Below are 26,703 nucleotides of genomic sequence, written 5' to 3' on the forward strand. Positions count from 1 at the left end.
CAGGTGGAGAAATCAGATGTGCCTAACCTTCGATTCGATATCAGATTCGGCAGCACTTGCAGGGGGTTGCAAATGATACATCATATGATGTATGAGGTCCAGTCACAGGGGAGCCTGGCAGGCAGTTGCCAAGGTATCGCATGCGATACATGAAATAAGTGTATGGGGACCTTTAGACAAACAGTCATTTTAGGGAAAACAATTTTATCGAAAAGTGCAGCGGTGCAAAGTAAGGCATGCATCAGTATTCTACCACATTCTCCCACCAGGAAACCATGCATGACCCTCAGCCGACCCTACAGAGCACAAGTGGATGGACTGAGGTGGGACCTGAGGGTGTAAATCGCACTGAATTGTGTCATTGATGACCCGGCTATACAATGCCTGTTATGCAAAGCTGTATACTGAGGGCATAGCCACAATGATGCATTCATTTGACTACACCCTGACTTGCCCACATTCCCATCGCAGGAGGGGAAATAAAAGTAAAATGTGCCTTATACATTGTCGACATATTGACCATGTCAACCATATGTGGCCACCTATTGAATGTTGACAATAATCTGAATTCCAGGTGTAAACTAGGCTTTTTTTTTTAAGCAAAAGCAGGATTGGTTTGTGTGCCCGCTGCAAAGCATTGCACCCAACCTATCCGGTACCATTGTTGTGTGTATCATACATATGCACTGCAGCAGATAATTACACCCAGCTGTGTCACTACTATGGGGCTAATATTTAAAGATGGCACCCACATTGGGATACGGTCATATTGTCTACAGCATTTAGGTCTACAAGCATTAGGTCTACACCACTAGGTCGACCTGCATTTAGGTAGACATGACTTAGGTTGACATGGTCATTAGGTTGACAGGGTCATTAGGTCGACATGGGGAAGGTCGACAGGCAAAAGGTCGACATGGGGTCATTTGACTGTTTATGAGTCGACATGTGCCGACAGGCGGTATTTCATGCCCTACCATCCACTAGGGTGTGGTGGGAGAATAAAATAGTGTGCCCGAAGCATGGCAAGGGGACGCGGTGCTATGTTGACTCTGTTGACACTAGAAAAAATGAAAAAAACTTTTTCACTGTCGACCTAATGACCCTGTCGACCTAACACATGTTGGCCTAACACATGTTGACCTAATGAACCTGTCGACCTAATGACCCTGTCGACCTAACCCATGTCGACCTTCAGTCAGGTCGACCTAAATGCAAGTCGACCTAATGGTGTAGACGTAATGCTTGTAGACCTAAATGCAGTCTGACGAAGGATCCCATTCCCCCACATTACACCCAAGTACACACCAGGAGGCCCGGACACTTTCTCTCTCCTCCCTCCCAGGATTCTTATTGAGATTATTGTTCGTCTCATACGTGCTATATGTTTAATGATTGTTGCCTAATGTGTTATCTGTCCCTGGAAACACAATACAGTGAATACACACTACCCGAGTTACTATATGGAGCGCCAGAGTTTGCCACGAAGCCATTTTGTCCCCGAAGAGCCGCCGTACAGTCTCCTGGAGGACTGTGACGCTAAGTTACGTGCAGGCGGCCATTTTCTTGAAGACCTGCCGCCTATGGAGCACAATACGGTTCTCAGACACAGCTTATATACCACTATGGGGACATGATTTTCAGCTCCATAGTGTCTGACGCTCCGAGCTCCATCACGGGGGCGTCTGTGTGTTGTACGTCTGTGTTGTTGTTGGCTGCCCGTGCTACAGGGGAGCTCCGGGATAGAGCAGCAGAAGGGAGTTGGTGATCGAAAGGCGCAGGGACAATGGTGAGTACTGATACCCCATCTTCTCCGGGACTGCAATTCCCAGAAGCCTGTGGCTTTACAGCAGTGGTGGCACTACAGCTCCCAGCAGCCTGTGGCTTTACAGCAGTGGTGGCACTACAGCTCCCAGCAGCCTGTGGCTTTACAGCAGTGCTGGCACTACAGCTCCCAGCAGCCTGTGGCTATACAGCTGTGGTGGGACTAATACTCCCAGCAGCCTGCGGCTGTACAGCTGTGGTGGGACTACAGCTCCCAGCAGCCTGTGGCTATACGGTAGCAGCTAGTTCCCCTTCGCCGTAAGGACCTGGGGAGGAGAGGGGGCGGGAGAGGAGGAGCAAGGTCAGAACAAGACAACTTTTTTTTGAGCCGACATGTGCCGACAGGCGATATTTCATGCCCTACCATCCACTAGGGCGTGGAGGAGGTTATTAAAGCTGTGGCGAGCGAAGCGAGCCACCGTGCCCGAAGCATTGCGAGCGAAGCGAGCTATGCGAGGGTCCATTTGGGTCCCTTCTTCTGAACTTGCTCCTCCTCTCCCTGCCCCATCTCCTCCCCAGGTCCTTACGGTGAAGGGGAACTAGTCTCAACCGTGGCTATACAGCTGTGGTGGGACTAATACTCCCAGCAGCCTCCGGCTGTACAGCTGTGGTGGGACTATGACTCCCAGCAGCCTGTGGCTTACTGGTTAATGTTTCTTGTTATGCTACTGCTCTAATATCTGTAATGTACGTCATACTATGTGATGCCGTGTAAGTGATGATGACTGTAACTATTTTGTTTTTTTATTTAGGGGGAGAGGAAAGGAACCAATAAGTATTATCCCCCAGACTTTGACCCTGCCAAGGTGAGTGCGGCGCTGCGGGTATAATGTGACCATGTGACGCAGGGACATATTTTGAGAAGCATTAATAGGAATCCCTGCTCACTGACTGTATTGTGTATAATGTATATATGCCATGCCTATCACATTACCCTCTCCCTTCTTCCTTACTCTGCTTGTAATAGACGGGCCGTTACGGCCCCTGTATAGGGAGGCTGTCCTGGATGGGCCATTATGGCCCTTGTATAGGGAGGCTGTCCTGGTGGGCCGCTACGGCCCCTGTATAGGGAGGCTGTCCTGGATGGGCCATTATGGCCCTTGTATAGGGAGGCTGTCCTGGTGGGCCGCTACGGCCCCTGTATAGGGAGGCTGTCCTGGATGGGCCATTATGGCCCTTGTATAGGGAGGCTGTCCTGGTGGGCCGCTACGGCCCCTGTATAGGGAGGCCGTCCTGGATGGGCCGTTACGGCCCCTGTATAGGGAGGCCGTTCTGGATGGGCCGTTACGGCCCCTGTATAGGGAGGCCGTTCTGGATGGGCCGTTACGGCCCCTGTATAGGGAGGCCTTCCTGGGTGGGCCGTTAGGGCCCCTGTATAGGGAGACTGAACTGGATGGGCCTTTACGGCCCCTGTATAGGGAGACCGTCCTGGATGGGTTGTTACGGCCCCTGTATAGGGAAACTGTCCTGGATGGGTTGTTACGGCCCCTGTATAGGGAGGCTGTCCTGGATGGGCTGTTACGGCCCCTGTATAGGGAGGCTGTCCTGGATGGGCCGCTACGGCCCCTGTATAGGGAGGCTGTCCTGGATGGGTTGTTACGGTCCCTGTATAGGGAGGCTGTCCTGGATGGGCTGTTACGGCCCCTGTATAGGGAGGCTGTCCTGGGTGGGAATTATCAGTCCAAACAAAATAATTTATTGTCATTGCAACAGGCAAAAATCGGTGCTTCCAATCATAATATTCAGTATGTGGACAATCCGCATTTATACTCTATATAGGGGCATTTATCTGGATATATTATTCAGTTAATTCTAGATAGGATATCATAGTCTATATAGGGGCATTGATGTGGATAAACTATTATAGTCCAACAGTTAGGGTGTTCCAGAAGTGCTGTTCTCTATAGGATCTTCCAGCATATACTTAGTGTTCATTCTAGCACCCTGCATCTTTAAAACACCATGCAGTTCCTCTTTCCTGCCTGTGGTGTCGCTCTCTGCTATGGTACTTCTAGTCCTCCTGCACTGGAACAACCTCCCGCCACCCATCAGGCTTTCTGATTCCCTTACCTCCTTCAAGCGCTCCCTCAAAACCCACTTCTTCCGTCTAGCCTATCCCTTCTCCTCCTAACCTCTTTTTTGCTCCTCCTATCCTGCCTACCCTACCCCTCCATCCGTTCCCATCCGTTCCTACTTATCCTATTGTTTTTCGTTCATCCACCCACCTCCTTTTGGTCTGTTTACTCTTATGAGTAGGGTCCTCCTTCCTCACCCTACCTCTTTACCTCACCAGCGCTCCTGCCCTGTTCTTCCCTTCCTCTACTTCATCTTCAGTCTCCTCGACCATTCCGACACCTACTTCTGAACTGATGCTGACTTTAGTTCTACCAGCTATACTCCTATTTATGCTGTATTTTATCAACACACCCTGTACGTTACCTTGTAATTTGTTTTTATGTTTGCTATGTACGGCGCTGCGGATACTTTGTGGCGCCTTATAAATAAACGTACTACTACTACCTGTCTGGTGTGCACATCAGTCCTGAAATACAGACCACACTATTCTAGAAGCAACACTGTAGGGAAGAGGAACTGCACGGGTTTTGAAAGATGCAGGGGGCTAGAATGATCACCACATATACCTATACTTCTCGTTATTTGTGGCGGTGTGTCAGTATAATCCTCCGGTTTGATGTGAGCATTTATAAGACGCGCTGCTGAGTTGTGTGAGAGTGTAATAAATGCGACGTGACAAAAAAACATTGGTGCGCCCCCACCAGAAAAGTTGGGTGGCGGCAACCCCCTCCTCCCTGAATGATAACCCCCCTAAATTCCACCTCACCCCTCTGCCCGTGGCCACTAGATCTATAACCGTGACCTGCAGATCTTCTTCTCTGTGGTCCCGGCACTCCTCCTGTGAGCATGAAAAATGTCCCTTGCAAAATGGCCGCCGCCTCACAGCAGACCGTTATTAAGGATGCTAGAGTTGGCCGCTGCCGCCTCTAGCATCCTCAATAACTGTCTGCTGTGAGGGAGTGGCCACTATGAGAGGGTCATTTTTAATAGCAGGCACGCCGGGATCGCAGACCAGTAAATCAGTGGAGCACCAATAGCCCACACTTGCCCAGCGCCTCCAAGCCACCGCGGGGGCCTGTGGGGGCTATTGTTGTTCCACTGGTGGAGACATGTCTTCTTTGTATTGAGTATCTCTATGAACACATTAATTATTGCCAGATATATTTACTGTAATGAATTAGTCCACAACCAAAGACTGTTACATAGAAGCAATGGAACCTCTGCTATCCCCATGTAACGTGTACTCGTGTTCCTTCTGCCCCCCAGCATGGCTCTCTCAACCGCTACAAGAACAGCCACCCACTGCGGGAGCGGGCGCGGAAGCTGTCCCAGGGCATCCTCATCATCAGGTAACCAGCTGGGTGACAGCTGCACATAGAGAAGACACAATAGAGGTTAGAGGCCGCGTAGTGTGTGGGAAATGACGGCTGTAATGTTATATACAGATATCGGCTGTATTGTCTGGGATCCTTTTATAAATGTCCTCGTGGTCACATAGGGTTATGGGGTAAATGTGCGAGTAGCCTCCTGTGTCAGCGGCTCAGTGCAGTGGAAGGACGTTGCCGTGGAACGTGGCACGGTGTTGATGCTGGCACAATGACCGCTTCTTCTCTGCCCTCCCCAGGTTTGAGATGCCATATAACATCTGGTGTGATGGCTGCAAGAAGCACATTGGGATGGGTAAGACCCTGCACCTTCTGCCTATAGCTCCTTTTCCCTGACTACTGTCCAGTCTAATCTCCCTTCTTCATGTCTGTGTCAGGTGTGCGCTACAACGCAGAGAAAAAGAAAGTGGGCAATTACTATACCACTCCTATATACAGGTAACAGCCTCATTTATTTCATTTATTTATTAACAGTTTCTTATATAGCGCACACATATTCCGCAGCACATTACAGAGAATATTTGAACATTCACATCAGTCCCTGCCCCAGTGGAGCTTACAATCTATATTCCCTACCACATGTACATGCACACTCAGACCTTTTAGGGTTAATTTGTTGGGAGCCAATTCGCCTACCAGTATATTTTTGGATTGTGGTAGGTAACCGGAGTAAGCCATGATGGGAATCAAACTCATGACCTCAGTGCTGTGAGGCAGTAATGCTAACCATTACACCGTCCGTACTGCCCCTAATGCTAACGGAGTACTGTACTTTATATAATACACACCAGTTACTGAGATTATTATACTGTATACTGAGCTTCCAGTTTGCGGGAGATCTGTAGGTTGGATCTTACAAGGGACTTCCTAGTGGACACTGAGGGGAATAATGCACTTTCACTCAGACTCCTCCCCCTCTACCACCAATTGGCTGCTTCTCGTTTTAGTATTTTGTGAATGACCGATGGAGCCGGGAGCCCTTTCTACGGCTGTCTAGCTATTTATGAGTATTTTCCCCCGGCCTCTGCTTTTTTAAAGCAGGATCATCCTGTCTTGTAACTGGGCGCTGCAGAACCCTTGTCGCGCTACATAAAGGATGATAAAAAAAACTACTAAATTACTTGAAAGCTCAAAAGAACTATGTATTTGTATTATAGGATGTATCTTTTATGTGTGTTCTATATTATTAATTATAATAATGAATTGCATTTTTGTATAGGAAATATATAGGACCTTGATGGCTAACCTTGACACTCCAGCTGTTGTTGAACTACACATCCCAGCATGCTCTGCATCAAACTGAAGCAGAGCATGCTGGGATGTGTAGTTCAACAACAGCTGGAGTGTCAAGGTTAGCCATCAAGGATATAGGATAATGACATTTTCTGAAGACAAAAAAAATAATTGTTGTCTGATATTTCATTTAATAGGATATTAATCAGTGGAGTAATCTGTGTCTCTAGGTTCCGGATGAAGTGTCACCTGTGCGTGAATTACATTGAGATGCAGACGGATCCGGCGTCATGTGATTACGTGATTGTGAGTGGCGCACAGAGGAAGGAAGAGCGATGGGACATGGAGGAAAATGAGCAAATACTCACAACGGGTCAGTGTAAGAGCCATGGGGAGCGTGCCCCGCCCTCTGTAGGGCGATGATCACAGAAGGGGTCAGTGGATGGTATGTAAAGTTCCACAGTACCTTCTTGGGTTCCGCAGAGCACGAGGAGAAGCAGAAACTGGAGACGGATTCCATGTTCCGGCTGGAGCACGGGGCCGCAGATAAGGAGAAGCTCCAGAGGGCAGCGCCGTCGCTGTCCGAGCTGCAGGAAGTGCAGAGTGCCTGGAGGGATGACTTCGCCATCAACAGCCGCCTGCGAACCAAGTTTCGGGTGAGCAGCTGTGGTTTCTCTGGCTCCCATGACGTTGTTGTTTTACTCTTTCTCTGTTCATTTTATACCATTTTTCCCACCTCAGGAGGAGAAAAAGCAGATTCGGGAAGAGGAGGAGCGGGATCAAGCTCTGCTCAAGAAGACGTCTTTGGACATAAAGCTTCTCCCGGAGACTGAAGAGGACAAGAGGCTGGCGGCTCTGCTCAAATACCGCAGCCTTGAGTGTAAGCAGAAGAGGCGGCTCAGAGCTCGGGGCAAGGGCTATAGGAGGAGATAAGTTTTAATGCAGCTCATGTTCTCCTTTCTCTTCCCTTCACAGCCTATGACCAAAAGCAGCAGAAGAAACGTTCTGAGATTACCAGCCGCTCCTGGTTTTCGCCGGTGGGTGACGGCAAGCTACAAATAACGGGACACTCATTAAAGAAACTCTCGATTCGGCCAAAGCCTTCAACAAGCCCTGGAACGAGCGCTCTCGCTCTTGGTGTTGTGCGACGAACATCAAAGGAGGAAAAAGACGGAGAGAGGACAGGAAGCCAACCTGGCGATGGAAAACAGAGCGCGGAGGAGCCAGGAGGGGAGACACGGTCAAAGGGGAATGTTGAACTAAAGATTATCAGTAACACAAATACCCCAACTTGTGCGGAGGTTGCACCCACAAACCCGGCCTCTACGTCTTGCCTTGTGCCTGATTATTCTGACTCTAGTTCTGATGCAGACCTGTAGCACTCGAGGCCCTTTTACACTGATATTGATCTATCTATATATATATATATAGATAGATCAATTAGTACCTGTGTGAAGACGAAAAATTTTCTCAAAAGTTTTTATTTATTTTTCAACATAATCTCCTTTCACGTCAATACACTTTTCCCTACGTCCCTGCCATTTCTTTAAACCCTCTAAAAAAATAAGATTTGTCAAACTCACATAGGCTTCTGTCTTTGACGCTGACCTCCTCGTGTGGGCTGAATTCTTTTTTTTCAAGCGAGCAACGTTTTCAGGTTAGGGAACAGAAAGAAGTCGCAGGGAGCCAAGTCGGGCGAGTATGGTGGATGCGGCGACAATTCATGGCGCAATTCATGCAATTCCGGATGAGGGAGCTGGTGCATTGTCGTGGTGGGGAAAAAACCTAACCTACGAATCAATCTGAAATTTGGTATGGCGTTGTTTGAAAGATGGTAGTACACGATAGTAATACCAACTTTCCTCAGCAACGCCATCTGTCTTCAAACACAGGTTTTTATTGATCATACATACACACATTTTATATATATATATATAAAGAATAGAAGTATAGAGAGCGCTTTCAACCACCAAATGGAGATTCAACCAATAATTTGTTAAAACAGTACAAATCTTAATAAAACCAGTGTGCTTTTTATTGAAAGATTTTTTCAGAGTCACATCTGGGAGTAGTATCCTTTTCGGAAATGCAAGTAACCCGACGCGTTTCGTCTTGAAAAAGACTTCATCAGGGGTTTAGTACATTGTATTATTAGAACGCTTATACCAGCATGTATTTCCTCGAATATGCGTGAATGGTAAAAAACTCCCTCAAAGGGGCGGACTTCACAATCAGTAGCAATTTAGTGGTGTTTGAACCGGCTTATTATGCTCCAAAATTATGTGGGTCGTGATGACCTCCCTCACAGGAGTATAGTCCAGATATCTAAAAGGTTATTTCAGTGTGTCTATTGACATATGGATTCCTTAGTGGTCGCTTTCGCTTCAAAAGGATGATTACCTAGGTTGTCTCTTATAAGGGTCAACGTAGTCTTGGAGTATCCCCAGTTTATTGTAGGTCTTAGGTTGGTAGTAGTATTCAAATTATTAGAGGTGGGACCATACAATAGTAAAAGAGGTTATTCACCCGGTGCATTCAATTATAGGCCTAGTCCACTGATTAGGCTCCACAATGTCTACTTATCCGATAGTAAATAAAACGCACGTAGACGGCAGAACAGAACATCCAGTTTCTGGTCTCAGAGTGAAGTTCTGCAAAGGTCTGTCTGCCAAACTTGGCAGACAGACCTTTGCAGAACTTCACTCTGAGACCAGAAACTGGATGTTCTGTTCTGCCGTCTACGTGCGTTTTATTTACTATCGGATAAGTAGACATTGTGGAGCCTAATCAGTGGACTAGGCCTATAATTGAATGCACCGGGTGAATAACCTCTTTTACTATTGTATGGTCCCACCTCTAATAATTTGAATACTACTACCAACCTAAGACCTACAATAAACTGGGGATATTCCAAGACTACGTTGACCCTTATAAGAGACAACCTAGGTAATCATCCTTTTGAAGCGAAAGCGACCACTAAGGAATCCATATGTCAATAGACACACTGAAATAACCTTTTAGATATCTGGACTATACTCCTGTGAGGGAGGTCATCACGACCCACATAATTTTGGAGCATAATAAGCCGGTTCAAACACCACTAAATTGCTACTGATTGTGAAGTCCGCCCCTTTGAGGGAGTTTTTTACCATTCACGCATATTCGAGGAAATACATGCTGGTATAAGCGTTCTAATAATACAATGTACTAAACCCCTGATGAAGTCTTTTTCAAGACGAAACGCGTCGGGTTACTTGCATTTCCGAAAAGGATACTACTCCCAGATGTGACTCTGAAAAAATCTTTCAATAAAAAGCACACTGGTTTTATTAAGATTTGTACTGTTTTAACAAATTATTGGTTGAATCTCCATTTGGTGGTTGAAAGCGCTCTCTATACTTCTATTCTTCCTATTTCTAAAACTCCGCCTCCCACTAACAGGGGGGGACATAGAGCAGCTGCTTATAATTCTCTAAGGGCGCACGTGGGGTCACTCTTTTTTTGTGATATATATATATATATATATATATATATTTTATTTTGTAATCAAGATCTATGGTCTTGAGAATGGAGTAAAATCCGAAACGTTGACCGCATCCCCTTGTGGTGTCTTTATTTTGGAAATCCGAGTGAGTGCTGCCAATTTACCGCCTGCTACATACCCTCCACGTGCAGCAACCTGGTCTTGGAGTGCCTCGTTTTCCATACATACACATATTGAGTATTTTAAATATATTGGCTCCAATAGAGAGCTATCTGTGTTCTTTTGTCTTTTGCCTCTTCTCTGTTTTTACCAAACAAAACCATGATCAGATTTAAAGGAAATGACCGTGACTGGTGGGAGCAGGCCTAGTGGTGCAGTGGCGAGAGCAGGCCTAGTGGTGCAATGGCGGGAGCAGGCCGAGTGGTGCAGTGGTGGGAGCAGGCCCAGTGGTGCAGCGGCGGAAGGAGACTATGACAAACCAATAATCCTGTTGCTATTGTTGGTCGCAGGCTTTAGAGGCTGGTAAGAGCACAAGCCGCAGAGCGAGGGAAAGTTTCCTTCTTAGCGGAGAGCTGCAGAAAACTAGAACACACATCCTGGGCGGCCTGCACGTGGCAGCTATAGCACCTTTCTCTTACAGAGACTGTGAGATTCTTATATAAGATCCTTCTATACGGAGGTAGGGAAATATTGCCATATAGGGGATTATTTCTTCTAGAATCCGTTGTGTGAAATCCCTTCCCCGTTACAGCAAGACACCCACCATTCAGTGGTCTGTAGCCGGGTCCTCGGTACAGACATGCTCAGAGGCGCTTTGTCAGATCTTCCATGCTACAAATAGAGTCAAGCAGTGCGGACTGAGAACAGGAGGGGTCGCTCCTTTATATGGGAACCATGAGCATCTCTACATGCAGAAAATAGGGTAATGCCAGGGGAGGGATTTAGTCAAATTAACTGAGGGAAAAATGTTATTTCTCTGTAGGTTTGTGCTCCGTATTCTGTAACGTTACAGCGCCATTTCCTCTGCCTCTCGATCACAATAAATCAACACTTGTGTAACGTAGTTGTCTTTTCTCATCTGTATATTTCAGTTAGAGATGTACCGAATGGACATTAACCTCTCATTGGTCATCCCGACGGCAGTTGACTAATGGGTTTGCGTGTCTTTTGTTCTCACATTCCTTCTCATTGGTCTGTTTTCCTGTCCTCAGTCTGTGGTCATAGATCCTCCTTTCTGATGTCATGTTTTATATTCCATATCTGCAGGTTACTCTCTGACCTATTGAGCCAGGCGCCCAGGGGCGCGGTACATCATGTTTCCTTTTGTTGATTTGAAAAGTTAAATTATAATATATGTGAAGAAAAAATAATCCTTTGGTGATGCTAGAAGCAATATCTGATGGAAGATAATAAATAGATGACAGTAGAGTCGGTCAGTGTTGCAGGCACTAGTCCCAGAAGGTGGATAAGATCTGGGAGGGGTGCGTCCGTGCTCCTGGATTCCAGGCAGCTACTAATATTGTTCCTTCGTCTGGGAAGATGGAGTCAGTGACTTTTTCCTCTTCAGTGGCAGCGTCTCTGTGACTTCCCAGGTCCAGTGAGGCTCTTGCTTCTAGGCCAGAGTTGTTGGACAGACATTCTACATGGAGGAGACTAGGAAATCGGTAGAACCTGGCTGCAGCCAGTAGTTGGCTGCAGTAGTAGCCAGTTGTTCGGTTTTGGGTCCATTGGTCCAAAGCTTGGCAGCACCTCACAAGTAATGAGCATCTTTTCCTAGGATCTGCCACCATGCATGGTGGCACCATGCCCTGATGATTGAGTACTACCCGGTATTGTCCTTATGGCTGTCTTCTGCTCTAGATGATGAAAGTTCTAGTCAGAGAAAGCATCAACTTCTAAGATTATGAAATGCAGGGACATTTTCCAGGGCACAATCATGTAGGGGTAAGATCTACGACTTTACTCCGAGACCATAGGATAGCAAAGCTGGTGCTCCAGAGGTTACCTTTATTTACCCGGGAGGGCGTGGAACCGTCTCCAACAGCATGTAGACCTTAGCTTCCATCTCATACACCCCTCCAATTACAGCTGTAGGTTCGCAGAGGTCCGAGCTCCCGGAAATCCCATTATACTCTCTACTGTCACAGCAGCCAGCATCGCTTTCTGTTCTTGTCATTCTCAAACATCAAATTCCCCGGGTTCCCTGTAATGGCCGGCCCCCGGCTCGCACGGCTGTAATGGCAGCCATGCATTATCTGTATAAGTGGGTGGCAGAAAGGCGGGTAATCAACCACGTGTCACTGGTCAGGTGTTGTCCAGACCACGTGTAGTATGGTAACTGCCGGTGTTACAGAGAAGCCGCTCTGAAACCTCTGTTGGAATACAAAGGACAAAACACAGTTTATTATCAATTAAAACTATATATACAACCGCAAACAAGATAATTTAAATGCCCTGTGTATCTAACGGCTGTGGGTCAAAGGGTCGACTGGGAAAAGGTCGACTTATGCAAAAGATCAATATGTTATAAGGTCAGCATGCGTTTTTTGTCTTAGTGTCTACACGGAACCCCAATTGGTGGCCCATGGTGCCTTGCAGGGCTCGGCACACTTTACTGTCCAACTAAAGAAAAAAAATGATGAAAAACCTGTGTCGACCGATTCATGTCGTGACCATTGCCATGTTGATCTTTGCATGTGTTAACCTTTTGTTAATGGGGACCTAGTACATTTTGACCATATGTAGTCAACCTATTGGCTGTTGAATCACTGCTGATCTATCATCCGGTTACGATATTTAACTATCTCAAATGAACTGTAAACCTACATTACTGGGTCAAACTACAGCAGTTCTGTGGCCCTCCGCTCCCTCCTGCTTGTTACTAGGCAGTCCAACTTCTTATGCTCTGCTCTGTCCCCTGCCAAGCTTTTCCCATGACTAACAATCTTATTCATTAGGGTCATAACACAAATAATACTTACCTGGACCTTATTCTTTACCTGAAGCAGGAAACTTCCACATCACATGACCTCCTCTGTGTCACATGACTTCCGCACAACACAGGTAGGTGCAGTCTACACCACATGACCTCCCTCGGCGGAAAACAGACGCTCTCCGTAGCCAACTCCAATAGAAGATCTGTCCCGCATGCATTTATGGGGCATCCTGGCCTAGTAGTTGGCCACCGAGCTTTACTCCTTGTCCAACCACTTGATATGTGGATGTCCTCAGAGCCGGCGGTGAGAGGTGGTAGGCTATACTTGCAGTGCAATCTTTTTAGATTAAACTTTGATACTTTTTCATTTCTGATCAGATTTAATTAAAAAAGAATATATTTCTGTTTACCAGGTGTTACTGTTTAAATAAGCAAATTACAAGGCAGTATTTATTACTGACTATATATACAAACTGCTGACCTATTATCTCTGATACCTAATTGTCTGCATCCGAGATCACTTAATAAATTTTTCTAAATTAATTTTTCTGCTTTGCTTAGAAATCTGCCATCCAATTATTACAACCAGGGGTATAGTTTAGTATCCCTGCTTCCAAGGCGGGTGATTTTGCCTTTTAAATCTATGTTTGTATGTGCTGTGTGTCCCTTTCAATGTATCTCATGCTCTGAGATCACTCTATCTTATAAATTGACTCCATTAAAAGTTAAGTTTTTTAAACCATTAATTACCCATTGTACATACAGTATACTTTTTGATACATATGCCATCCATTTAAAGTGTGCCCCCCAAAAAAGAGTCTTCTTTTTCTACATGTGTGATATAAGCTATTTCTGACTCAGGGGAGCACCTCCAACCCTTTTTGAAATACAACACTGACTTACTATTCAGGTTATTTAATTGGGATTTGGATAACTCTAAAATTGTATCCGCCATTTATATCGACCTAAATTATTGTTAAGGACAAGGCGGTGAATCCTGTGCGGGAACCACTCAAAAAAACTCTATACAATCTTTTTAGATACCATTTATATCCATGCAAAAATCTCAGTGTAAAAATTTTATCAAAAAGTTGAAGTGTCCATAAACTATACACTGATCCAGGGCCGCCCATAGGATTTATGGTCTCCTCCTCCGCTGTTCTAATCAACAAGAACTATATAAGCTTTACACAGTGACACTGTTCACAGTAGAAGAAGATTGCAGCGAGATTACATCACTGTGTGATGTAATATATTCTGCTTTCAAAGAGCCTCTTTTACTCATGGTTGTGAAAGGGAAGGCGTCTGGGTCATCCTGGTTGGAGACATAATAGAGGAATGCGTGACTCCTTGGTGTGTCCAATCCAGATAATAATATGCAGGGTAATGTGTATGGAATGAGGTTTAGCTACCAGATAAAGGAATTTTCATATGAAATAACACAAGTATGGAAAAAAAGCCTAAAAATATTGGTAGAGTGCTATTGTAAAATGCTCATTTCAATTTGCAAACCCTTATTTGAAGAAGTTGCTAGTGGATGCTCAATGCTTGTTAATGCCCTTATTGTCATGGCTTGCCCCACGGTACCATGGGAACAAACAGCTCACGTGCGACTGTGGATAGACAAGGTGTTGGCATCTGTACCATAATAATAATGATGATGATGACGTTTTCTCCACAAGGACCCAAAGGATTTTGCATGTGCCTGAAAGATTACATACATCAAAGGAGGCAGCCATCTTGGCCGAGCGGCATACTCATTGGGGAAAGTACGTAATATAGTCTAGTAAGTTTGGGTCACCTGTAGTAGTGTTACTGATGCAGATTTGTTTTATCCTGCCCATAAAAGGCGAGGGAGCTATGCGCAGGGCACTACATAGGCTACAGGGCAGCGGTTTCCAAATGTTTTTCTTTCCCGTACACCTTGATTAGGCTTTTCAATTATGAGTACCCCCTCCCATCAATTTTAAATATCCACAGTACTAACGAGTGGCAGTAAGCTGTATGCGTGTCCTTATATTAAGGAGTAGTGGATGAGTAGTGTGTGGTCAGGAATTGGGTTCCTCTGTGTTGTGTACTGTTTCCAGGGTTCCCGCTAACACCTGTAGGATTAATGCTGCTGCTTTCTCCACCCGTGTCAGCATGGGGCAGATAAATGTCTGAGGGTAGCTCCCGGGGGATTGGTGGTTGGACAAAGGCCTGTATTCAATGTAGCCGGTTAGGGGGTTAAAGGGCGGGGATCGTAGAAAACAAGCGACCCTCGCCGTTTAACCCCAGCGCCGGCCGCTCACCCTATTCTATATTCTGGGGAATCCACACTGTCAGAGGACAGCAAGGAACAGTGAGGCACATGGCTAATGCAGGGAGCCCGCTGCATTTAGCCGCGAGCCTCGCTGTTTTAACGGCCGCACACTCCATTTCCCCGTCGCTGCAAAAACCTGTGTGCAGGGGGTCAGTTGAATACTGACCGTGCGAGCTGTGACAGGGAGCAGTCAGCACTGCTCACTGTCACAGCGAGCAAAAATCATTGAATATACCCAAAAAGCACAAGGAGATGCTGGTGACACTGCAGAGGGAACTGGAAGTGATGCAACGTGGTTCATCTCCACGGCAAAAGGAGACTTCTTTCTTTCTTCCGCCATTACCAGTATTATTTTCAAATACCCCCATCTGGTCTGCAGCATACCTCCCAGGGTACAAGTACCCCAGATTGGGAACCACTGCTATAGGGCATTAGAAAAGCAATATGTGGGTACTTCATAAAGTTTGTGGGAAATTGATTTAAGCAGCTGCCTCAATAGGAAACTATAGGGGCCAGGCCAGTTATTTACAGCACTAAAACCTTACATGTCTCTGGACTTCTGCCACCACCAACACCAGCCCACCCTCCTGTTACCCCAGCCTCAATACACTGGGACTACAGTGTGACCCACCACCGCTGCAGCAGTGAGCTTGCATGCCTCCTAATCCACATTGCCATCAGCTTCAGGGCCCCTTGATGTGTTATTCTTGTATGTATTAGGGAACATGTATTCAGTGGCTAAGGCAAGAGCTTGGATCCCTGGACTGTAAAGCTGGTGAATATAAATAAAGGGTATTCCAGGGAATAATTTGTAAATCAATTTGATAAAATCTTTCACAAACCAATCTCATGCTCTTCTGTTACTAAGAAATAGTGGATTTTATAAACTGACGAGGTTACTGGAAACATGCCAGGGACCAGGATGGCTGCCGAATAAGTTAAACGCCATGAACAAAGATGGCTTCTACATAAGCTTGCCAGACTTCCGGGAGTTGACGTTTAACCCGGAAGTTATTGATCTTAATAGAAAGGAGAGGAAGAGAGCGAGCACCGAGTGAGTGCTGGTGAGGAGGAGGCTGCGTGTTACCGGCTGTGTGAGTGTATCCCCCCTGCATCATCCCGGAACCACCTCCTTGCATCCCGGGCCGCAGTTATACACCCCCGCCCGTGTATGACACCCACACCCGACCATTCCCTGTGCATCCCCCTCCCTGTGTGGACACCCGACTATCCATTGTGCATCCCCCCTCTCCCTGTGTATGACACCCGACCATCCCCTGTGCATCCTCCCTCTGTGTGACTGCTTGTCTGATCCTTCTTCGTCCCCCCGTGTGTCCATCGGTCTCTTTCTAGCACCCCTATATGATGAGTGCCTGTCTGACCCCTTCTTTATCCCTCCCCATTGGGTCACCAGCAAGTTGTTAGTCAGTCTTTAGGTCGACATGTGTCTAGGTCGACATGCAGAAAGGTCTACATTAGTCTAGGTCGACAGGGTCATTAGGTTGACAGTCAAAGGGTTGACATGGGGTTTTTCACTGTTTTTTGAGCCGACAGGCGGTATTTCATGCCCTGCCATCCACTAGGGTGTGGTGGGAGAATAAAACAGTGTTCCGAGCGCAGCGAGGGGATGAGGTGCATTTTAGCCTGTGTGCATGTTGACAGTCTCGTCATTCCGGTCAAAGAACAGTGAAAAACCCCATGTCGACCTGATGACTGTCTTAACAACTTGCTGGTGACCAACTGATCCACACCCCCTCTCCGTCCTCGCTGTGTGAGCACCTGTCTGACCCCCACCCGACCCTTCTCCACCCTACCCTGTGTGAGTACCTGTCTGACCCCCACCCTGCCCCTCTCCATCCTCCCCTGTGTGAGTACCTGTCTGACCCCCACCCTGCCCCTCTCCATCCTCCCCAGTGTGAGTGCCTGTCTGACACCCCCCCCCGCCCCTCTCCATCCTCCCCTGTGTGAGTGCCTGTCTGACCCCCACCCTGCCCCTCTCCATCCTCCCCTGTGTGAGTGCCTGTCTGACCTCCTGCCCCTCTCCATCCTCCCCTGTGTGAGTGCCTGCCTGACCCCCTGCCCCTCTCCATCCTCCCCTGTGTGAGTGCCTGCCTGGTCCCCGACCCCTCTCCATCCTCCCCTGTGTGAGTGCCTGTCTGACCCCTCTCTATCCTCCCCTGTGTGAGTGCCTGCCTGACCCCCGGCCCCTCTCCATCCTCCCCTGTGTGAGTGCCTGCCTGGTCCCCTGCCCCTCTCCATCCTCCCCTGTGTGAGTGCCTGCCTGGTCCCCGACCCCTCTCCATCCTCCCCTGTGTGAGTGCCTGCCTGGTCCCCCCTCCATCCTCCCCTGTGTGAGTCTGTTTCCCTATCCTGGCTTCTGAATTGATTCTTTGTGAATTATCGTGAACTTCCATTTCTTATAGGCAACTATTTCCAATCATGACGTCCCTGGTAAGTGTATACGCACATGCACGCGCTCGCTCACACACCTCCCCAGGAGTGATCCTCCTGGCCGCCTATCCTTTTAAATGGTGATGTTGGTCCTTGTTCTCCTCCTTGCAGGGCTCCAGCAGTCAGTCGGTCACTGAGTATGTTGTCCGGGTTCCCAGGTGAGTAATCACTCCCTTAGCATCACCTGCCGGTCCGGGGACTGCCCCAGGCACTCGCGGAGATGTATCAGACCTTCTATAGAGTGAACATGCTGACTATAGCAAACAATCTGCTTTTGTCTCTCCTTTCTCTAATATATAATATAAAATGATCTCTGCAATGTTATTGGTTGCTGCGGTGTCAACTTCATGTTTTATCCTCAGAAGGTTGATACACCTCCCCCAATGGCCGCTTCGCAGTATGACTTCATAAACACTACCCCCAACCATCCCCTCCGGCAGCTTATCCCTAATGGTGTTCTATCCCAGGAGTGTTTCTGTATTGTTGTGTGTTGACTAGAAGCACACGGTTGCCATCCGAAATTGTGGCACCAAGGACTTATAAAATAGGCAGGGCCTCCTGTGGTGGCTCCTGATTGGCTGCCAGTCCACAATCTCCAAATTACCTTGCGGTCAGCGCAAATTACAAAACGCTGCCATCGCTTTCTCCATAGCCGTCTGCCCATGTGCTAACTGCAATAAGCTTGCAGCCTGGCCCTAATCCAGGGATTGTGCCCTTCTCTGCCTGGGATTGGTGTTTCGGCAGAGCCCACTTCCCCCGCCATGGAAGTATTAGTTAATCAGTGTGTGTGTGTGTGTGTGTGTGTGTGTACAGGTCCATTCACTTTCAGTATGGAATGAGTCTCTGATCCCTGTCTTCCCGATTAGGCCCAATGCCTATTCTAATCTTGGCAGTCCCTGCCTTCCTATTAATTCTGGTCTCAGATCCAGTGCTGGTTAGTCATTTTGTTAGTGTGTCCCTGTGTTAGTGCAGTACCTAGCATCTCCACTAGGGGGTAGTGTCAATGGAAAGATTGTAATCTCTATCCACACAAAACCTGTCACCGTAAAATCATATCTGTACCTTTTAAATGTATATATTAGGGGAGCTTTCCCTAACCTTATGTCTGTAATACTGTGTATACTTGTCCCAACTTCCTCTCATCTACAGGAACCCCAGTAAAAGATATAATCTCATGGGTTTCAATGCTGCGGATAAAGTGGATTTCTCAACATGGAACCAGGTCTGTCTGCCTGCCGGTCTGTCTGTCTGCACGCCCTCCTTCCTTGCTTATTCTCTCTTATTCTCTGTCCTGGTAGTTCCGGTTGCAGAGGATTTCCATGAGCAACATCTAAGGTTCTCTCTCCACCCTCTTAGTGTAGGATAGTGAGTTCTGCTGATAATATTAAGTAGTATAAATATAATGGGAACAAAAGAAACTCCTTTTATTGGTCAAAAAAACCTTTTGGAATTTTGAACTGAAAATGTTACCATGTAAATGAGTTTTCCCAGAAATCTGCTCCTGTCTAGGAGGGGTTTATTTGCATATTTCCACCAGAAGTTTAAGGGCCAGATGTACCGAGCTTCATAAAATGGAGAGTAATAAACAACCAGCCAATCAGCTCCTACCTGTCATTTTTTTCAAACCCACCCAACATGACATAAGCTGATTGGGTGGTTGTTTATCACTCCATTTTATCATTGTGTCTCTATCTGCTCTCCGATCTCCCATACAGCTCACCCGCACAGTGGGAAGTAGCGCTGAGGACTGTCACAGCTGCTGGGCAGATGTGCAGTGGGCGGCTGTGATGTGGCTGTTCTGGCATTTCTATAGGTTAACACTGATCTGATCGCTCTGGGAAAGCAGACAGCTGCTGTGCAGGTTTCCTGTGTGCTCGTCACCAGTGCTGGCATTTATTTGCTGCAAGGTTATAGTTTGCCATTGTGGTACTACAAGTACTAGCAAGCTCAGACATGTAGCTACCTGGAGAGCCACAGGTTACCCAACTTTGATTGATTTAAAGCAGGGATGTGGAACCTTCGGCCCTCCAGCTGTTGTTGAACTACGAATCCCAGCATGCCGTGCAACAGTTTAAGCATGGCCAAATAGAAAAACTGTAGCAGGGCAGCATTGGGATGTGTTGTTCAACAGCTGGAAGGCCCAAAGGTATGCAAAAGACAGTGCAACAATCTTTTTGTGCTTAGATCTGGTCCTCAGCTGGCTGCCGTTTATTTTTTGGAATGATTGCCTGATTTCCAACTGATCGGAACAAGAACTCACATCTCAGATTGTCTGTCTGAGAGGAAATAAGGGCCTGGTGGGGAAGAGAAGGCAAACAACAGACACTGAGATCTGTCAACATACATTATAGCACCGTCCTAGATCTCCACAGAATAAATCTCGGTAACCTTTAGATTTCAACAAAGAGGACATTTCTAGCTAGAGAAGCGGTAAGGACATCTGCCTGGCTGTGTAGTGGATGCAGCATAAAGACTCCCCCCTCACCCCCTTCCCAAGATCAGACTGAGTATGTGAATTACTATCGCAGAGCAGCGATCCCGCACGGAATGTCTGGAATGCCGGGGAAGATAGATCTTATATTTCATTCATTGATGTGCGGATTATTCTGGAGAAGACAGGTCCTACTTTACTATAATACAATGGCTCAGAAGAGGGAGGAAAAGTCAATTTATCTATATGAATTATTATTATTTTTTTTCTTTGAGAAATTTCCATTCTTTTATTTTTAGCCAGTCATAGGGAAAATATTTACACCATGATCAGGCTGTGATCCTGCTGATATTCTGTTCGCGAACCCTAAACATCTCCCCCAGTTTATTATGGCAAAAACTCCATCTCTGTAATTGAAAAAAAAAAAATCACAGGGTGGCTCTCTGCTCCCCCATTGGTTGAGAGTACCATGCAGGAGACACACACACACCCCCCTCCCTCTGCTGCTGGCCCTGTTCAGGGTTGGTTGAGCCGCTTGGCTGTATTTTATTGTAGGTCACCTAATTCATCCCTAATTTTGGGTTTCAGGTGACGTTAGTTTATTTATTTTAAACCTTTTATAATTCGCCTCTCCAACAGGCCCGGATGGAACGCGACCTCAGCGCTAAGAAGATGTTTCAGGATGAGGACATGCCGGACTCTGGGGCTGGGAGTGAGTTCAATCGCAAACAGAGAGAGGAAGCCCGGAGGAAGAAGTATGGCATCATTCTGAGGGAGTTTAAGATTGAAGACCAACCCTGGGTGTTAAGGGTCAATGGCAAAGCCGGGCGCAAGTGAGTGATAAAGGGGTGCTGTGGAATAAGCTGTCCCTTTTATATCCATGGACGACCATCTGAGGGCTTGTCATCCAACAGGTATAAAGGAGTGAAGAAAGGCGGAGTGACGGAGAACGCCTCCTACTTCATCTTCACTCAGTGCCCAGATGGCGCGTTTGAGGCGTTTCCGGTGTCCAACTGGTACAACTTCACCCCTGTGGCCAAGCACCGCACTCTGACCGCTGAAGAGGCTGAGCAGGAATGGGAGAGGTGAGCCATGCTGGAACATCTCTACCAGGCCTGTCCAAACTATGGCCCTCCAGCTGTTGTGAAACTACAAGTTCCATCATGCCTTGCCACAGTTTTGCTATTAGGGAATTCTAACACTGTGGCAAGGCATGCTGGGATGTGTAGTTTCACAACAGCTGGAGGGCCACAGTTTGGACATGCCTGATCTATACCTTAGGACTATTGATTTAGCTGTACAATTTAGGTTTATTGTCGTTAGTCCGGTACAACATTCACTCTGCATTATTTACAGACGTAACAAGATCCTCAACCATTTCACTATAATGCAACAGCGTCGGCTTAAGGACCAGGGGGGAGAAGATGATGACGAGGAGGACGGGGGAAAGCAGGACAAGGGCGGGAAGGGCAAGAAGAAGAAGAAAAAAGTTGACTTGAAAATCCACGACCTTGAGGATGACCTTGAATTAAGTAGCAGTGAGAGTGAGGAGAGCGGAGAAGATGGTGAGGGGGTGGGGCAGTACCAGGTTTATATTGAAGGGCATTGGCCAGAACAGGGATGATTTTGTCTGTTCATTCTAATCCACTGATGCTCTCACTATCTCATCGCTTAGAATTGGGGATTGTGTAGTCCTCCTTCCAGTGGCTTTAGCAAAATGATATTATAAGTATATGGAGTGTGTTGTTTCTTAGATTTCTTATAGTTACGGAATGCTTCCAGGCCTTTACTAGATTGGGACTGTAAATCTGTATCTTACTATAGTAGATACCATTAGCATTTAATGTCTTTTTGAGGACCAATGACATCCTTCTTTCCTTATTTTCTGGCCACGATTAAGGTGAAAGCCGGCCTAAATCCCAAAAGAAGGCCGCTGCGGGCAAGAAGAAGAAGAGGAAGAAATCTGAGGATGAGCCCCTGGAGGACAGCGACGATGGCGACTTTGAGGGACAAGAAGTGGATTATATGTCCGATGAGAGCAGGTAACCGGCCGATGAAGAGTTTGGTGCGATGCATGATTAGATTGGGGACCGGTTGTTTTGTGTCTGATCATTGTCACCTCTCCCTGTAGCTCAGAGGATGAACATCCTGAGAAGCCCAAGCCCACAAAGGAGGAGGAGCATCCTAAAGGTAACGGACAAAAGCGCGAATATTGTTGTTCCACAGGATCTGTCTGGGTTGTCGCCCGGCACAGTGCTACACATAAGAATGAGCCACTGGACGCACGCATTTGTGTAATGGGATAGGTAACAATGTGTAATACCCTGCAGGGATAGACGAAGGCAGCGAGAGCAGTGAGGAAAGCGAGGAGGAGAAGGTAGAGGAGGAAGAAGAGGAGGAGGAGAAGAAAGCCCCCACTCCCCAGGAGAGAAAAAAGAAGAGAGGTGAGACCCGTTTATTATGGACCCACATAAGAGATGGCTCATTCCTTCCCGTCTCCCCACTAACGGTCTCCATCTCTTCCAACCAGACAGCAGCGATGAGTCTGATACATCGGAGGACAGTGACATAGATGGAGAGGCTTCATCTGCTCTCTTCATGCAGGTAACCAGGAGAACACCGTAATGCCTTTGTCCCGAGTAGCCCTCATCTGAGCTATGATCTGTCTCTCCTCCCAGAAAAAGAAGACCCCTCCAAAGAAGGATAAGAAAGGAGGGGGCTCAAATAACAGCTCGCGTGGTAATAGCCGGCCTGGGACCCCCTCCCCTGATTCAGGGAACACCTCTAACACTCTCAAAGCAGCTGCCAGCAAACTGGAGCAAGGTAAGGCATTGGCGTAAGGTGTGCCCATGGGCCTGTAGCTGCTGGTAGTCCTCTCCAGGAGGTAATCCTGACTGGTCAGGTAAGTGCGTAAGGGTAAGTACTTATCTGACCTTCCCTAATACTCCCTTCCTGCAGCCTAACCTAAATACCCCCCCACCCTCTAAGTGCCTAAAGGCCCCGCCCCCATACGCTATGCAATTTGGGCAGGATTTCACCCGTTTCGGATGAATCCGAAACGGGTTGCTTCACCCTCGATGCTCAACGGAGAGATATCGCAGATCGTTCCTTCCGGCTGCAATTAGAATGTACAACTGCCATGGTCTGAAGAAGACCTGCATGTTCCTAGATTCTTGAGTTATATTGTTTGGATCTTATCTTATTATCTGTGTTCTTATTATTATGCTACTACTCTTATCTGTACTTGAACCTTGCTGTAACACTGAAATTTCTCCATTGTGAGACGAATAAAGGGATTCTATCTATCTATCTAAATCTGCTCACATCGCACTAGAGCTGGGCAGGAGACGGACGGGGGATGCCGGCGTTGAGAGAGCCGTGCGGAGGGAACCAGGGAGCCGCGCAGGGCAGCGCCAGTGGGAGCAATAAAAAAAAGGCCCATACAAATTTAATAGGAAGCCAGTGATTGGCTGAGACCTCTCTCAGCCAATCAGCGATGCCATTCATTTGTATGGGCTTTTTTTTTTTTTGGGGCGCTGCCCTGCGCAAGCTCCCTGGATTCTTCTGCTGCTCCCTCTGCCCGACTCTCTGGTCGTGGGTGTCCACTCGCCAGCGTCCGCTGCTCCCCCCGCCTGCAGCTCCCCAGGAATTGCATGTCATATCGCATACGATTTGGCACATGAAGTGACTAATCGCGTGTGACCCTTTCCGGGGGGGCTGCCGGGACAATCAGGTCGGAATAATAACCTTAACATTACAGCCTGCCCTAACTCGCCCTGGCATACTCACATTTGGCATCCCGGCAGTCTGGATTCCTGCTCTGGCATCCTAATTGATGTCGCGGTTCCGGCGTCTGTATATTGAACCTCCAGCAAGGTGTCCATCTCTGTGCCTGTCTGCAGCTGTCCTTCTGTCTGTCTCCCAGGTAAACGCGGAGCTGTCTCTCACACTCCAGCTGCAAAGCGTCTGAAAATGGATTCTGGGCCTCAGAACGCATCAGGGAAATCTACCCCACAGCCGCAGTCTGGCAAATCTACGCCGAGCAGCGGGTAAGTGGAATCTTGCTTTTTGGCCGCGCAGACTGTAGATGTTCTCCTCCTTCAGCGTAAGCTTTTATGTCCAGGATGCTGGTAGTTTACAACCACAGAGAACTTGAGAGGCTATGGAAGAAGTAATGCTTATATCTATGGCCTTCCCTCCATCCCCTCCCCCCTCGCAGGGACATACAGCTGACTGAGGAGGCCGTACGACGCTACCTGACCCGCAAGCCTATGACAACGAAGGACCTATTGAAGAAATTCCAGACCAAGAAGACCGGACTTAGCAGCGAGCAGACCGTGAACGTGCTAGCCCAAATTCTGAAGAGACTTAATCCCGACCGCAAGACCATACATGACAAAATGCACTTCTACCTAAAGGAATGACCCCGACGCAACCATGGTAACTGTACATACAAGCCCAGTACATAGCGCCCTCTGGACCTCCACATGTAGAGCCTCTGGGGGTAACGGTGTCCTCGCAGAGGGATCGGTGGAGGCCGCTGGCTGGGGGGGACATGTGAGTGGCGCTCATGTTGTGTCACAGGAATGTGAGATTTCTTATTTTTTGTTTTGTTTTGGGTAATGAAAAAAAAACGAAACCTTCCGAGTGTTACAGTATATGAATGGTATTTGTTTGTTTTTTTACTTGAGGAGCGATGACTATTAAAAAATGAAAAATTTGTTTTTAATGATCCCGTGCGTTCTTTGTGTTACAGTGCGATCAGAATGTGGTGGTCGGCGCCAACCTCTCATTCTTAGCAGCTGTTTGTAGTGTGGGCAGTGCCCGGATGCAGTTGGCTGTTCTCCTGTCTGAATAACTCACATATCTGAACAGTGGACAAAACACTCTCTTCCCCCTGGAAATTGTCCATCTTAGAGACGTGGGGTAATATGTAATAGTCTGCGAAGGATGTAGAGGAATTTCCGGTCGGACAGACTGTCACAGGCTGTTACATATTGCCCCTGGATTCAGCTGGGAGATGCGCTTTGAATTTTGGGGTTCAGCGGAGGCCCAGGACAACTAGAACTTTGGAATGATAAAATGTGTCCATAGGTTTTTCGCCTTTAACCTGGGACTGCTGGTATGCCACTATTTAGTTTTGGCACCTTCTAGGACAGGTCTTAAGTGTTTGCTGCAGTGGACCCCCACAGGGGATGCAGTTGAAATCCCGGCGTTCAGAATCTCGACCGCCAAAATCCCGACACTTTCTCCCTCCGTGGGTGTCCACGACACCCCTGGAGGGAGAATAAATTAGCGTGCCGAGCGTAGCCCGGGTCAGGTTAGCCTAGTGTGGGTGAGCGGGGACAGTGAGTTCTTCATAGTGAGTTACCTTCCTCTCCGGGTCAGGTTAGCCTAGTGTGGGTTAGCAGGGACAGTGAGTTCTCCATAGTGAGTTACCATTCTCTCCGGGTCAGGTTAGCCTAGTGTGGGTGAGCGGGGACAGTGAGTTCTTTATAGTGAGTTACCTTCCTCTCCGGGTCAGGTTAGCCTAGTGTGGGTGAACGGGGACAGTGAGTTCTCCATAGTGAGTTACCTTCCTCTATGGGTCAGGTTAGCCTAGTGTGGGTTAGCGGAGATAGTGAGTTACCTTCCTCTATGGGTCAGGTTAGCCTAGTGTGGGTGAGCGGGGACAGTGAGTTCTCCATAGTGAGTTACCTTCCTCTCCGGGTCAGGTTAGCCTAGTGTGGGTGAGCGGGGACAGTGAGTTCTCCATAGTGAGTTACCTTCCTCTCCGGGTCAGGTTAGCCTAGTGTGGGTGAGCGGGGACAGTGAGTTCTTAATAGTGAGTTACCTTCCTCTCCGGGTCAGGTTAGCCTAGAGTGGGTGAGCGGGGACAGTGAGTTCTCCATGGTGAGTTACCTTCCACTCTATGGGTCAGGTTAGCCTAGTGTGGGTGAGTGGGGACAGTGAGTTCTCCATAGTGAGTTACCTTCCTCTCCGGGTCAGGTTAGCCTAGAAGTAGGTGAGTGGGGACAGTGATTCAGAATCCGCTTTATTGGCCAGGTATACTTGCGTATATTAGGAATTTGATGTGGATTGCTGTGCAGCAGCCAGGGTGGGAACAAGTAAAACAGTGACAGTACAGATATATATCACACGTACAGATATGCCCTAAGGGCCTTATTCAGATTGACTCGCAAGGCTGCGAAATTCGCAGCCTTGCAAGTCAATCAGACGCCGCCCTATGCCCGCAGTGCTGCCCCCTCGCATGCAGTACCCCTCGCACGGCTGCGAATGAATGATTTACATAATCATCCATTCGCAGGCGGGGAGAAGTCATTCGATGGTCGCTCTATACTGCAGACGCTCTGTGCAAGGACAGGGCGGGCAGCAGACATCCGGTGGTGTCAGCTGCCCGCGCCCCACATGTTCGCACAGCCTCATTAGCCTGAGAACGCCCAGCGTTCTCATGGGAATGCCCATGGAACGCTGGTCTTTCCCATATGCTAATGGGGCTGGCCGGCACCCCCCGCTTGGCGTGGGTGGTGCATGCATACATAAACCATGTGTCTGCACATGCGCAGAAACAAAACATCGGTC

General features: G+C 47.7%; 2 protein-coding genes across 4 annotated transcripts; both read left to right on the forward strand.

Moving 5' to 3' along the window:
- Positions 1–1,604: 1,604 nt before the first annotated feature.
- On the forward strand, positions 1,605–8,499 carry YJU2B (YJU2 splicing factor homolog B). The gene is made up of 9 exons (XM_083185309.1): positions 1,605–1,789; positions 2,577–2,630; positions 5,167–5,249; positions 5,525–5,580; positions 5,663–5,723; positions 6,749–6,891; positions 7,002–7,174; positions 7,260–7,398; positions 7,494–8,499. The coding sequence occupies exons 1-9, from the start codon at positions 1,787–1,789 to the stop codon at positions 7,895–7,897; spliced, it is 1,116 nt and encodes a 371-aa protein (XP_083041435.1). The 5' UTR covers positions 1,605–1,786; the 3' UTR covers positions 7,898–8,499.
- Positions 8,500–16,171: 7,672 nt separating this feature from the next.
- On the forward strand, positions 16,172–24,850 carry GTF2F1 (general transcription factor IIF subunit 1). Of its 3 annotated transcripts, none has more exons than XM_083185311.1 (14): positions 16,172–16,293; positions 17,663–17,690; positions 17,802–17,848; positions 18,840–18,912; positions 20,761–20,954; positions 21,036–21,206; positions 21,478–21,686; positions 22,022–22,163; positions 22,253–22,311; positions 22,452–22,565; positions 22,652–22,725; positions 22,800–22,944; positions 24,047–24,170; positions 24,341–24,850. In XM_083185311.1, the coding sequence occupies exons 1-14, from the start codon at positions 16,187–16,189 to the stop codon at positions 24,543–24,545; spliced, it is 1,692 nt and encodes a 563-aa protein (XP_083041437.1). In that variant the 5' UTR covers positions 16,172–16,186; the 3' UTR covers positions 24,546–24,850. The 3 variants fall into 3 exon arrangements, with proteins under 3 accessions (XP_083041437.1, XP_083041438.1, XP_083041439.1); XM_083185312.1 differs by having other exon boundaries at positions 16,225–16,333; XM_083185313.1 differs by having other exon boundaries at positions 16,228–16,303.
- Positions 24,851–26,703: the final 1,853 nt, after the last annotated feature.

Source organism: Crinia signifera, chromosome 4 (assembly GCF_055691185.1).
Source record: "Crinia signifera chromosome 4, ASM5569118v1, whole genome shotgun sequence".
Taxonomy (NCBI): Eukaryota; Metazoa; Chordata; class Amphibia; order Anura; family Myobatrachidae; genus Crinia; species Crinia signifera.

Excerpts from the sequence above, each read along its gene's own strand:
- YJU2B (XM_083185309.1), top strand. Across the intron at positions 5,581-5,662 it reads CAAGAAGCACATTGGGATGG|GTGTGCGCTACAACGCAGAG; the intron begins GTAAGACCCTGC and ends TGTCTGTGTCAG. Across the intron at positions 6,892-7,001 it reads TGAGCAAATACTCACAACGG|AGCACGAGGAGAAGCAGAAA; the intron begins GTCAGTGTAAGA and ends TGGGTTCCGCAG.
- GTF2F1 (XM_083185311.1), top strand. The coding sequence starts at position 16,187 with ATGAACAAAGATGGCTTCTACATAAGCTTGCCAGACTTCCGGGAGTTG. Across the intron at positions 16,294-17,662 it reads AGGAAGAGAGCGAGCACCGA|GCAACTATTTCCAATCATGA; the intron begins GTGAGTGCTGGT and ends CATTTCTTATAG. Across the intron at positions 17,849-18,839 it reads TATGTTGTCCGGGTTCCCAG|GAACCCCAGTAAAAGATATA; the intron begins GTGAGTAATCAC and ends TCTCATCTACAG.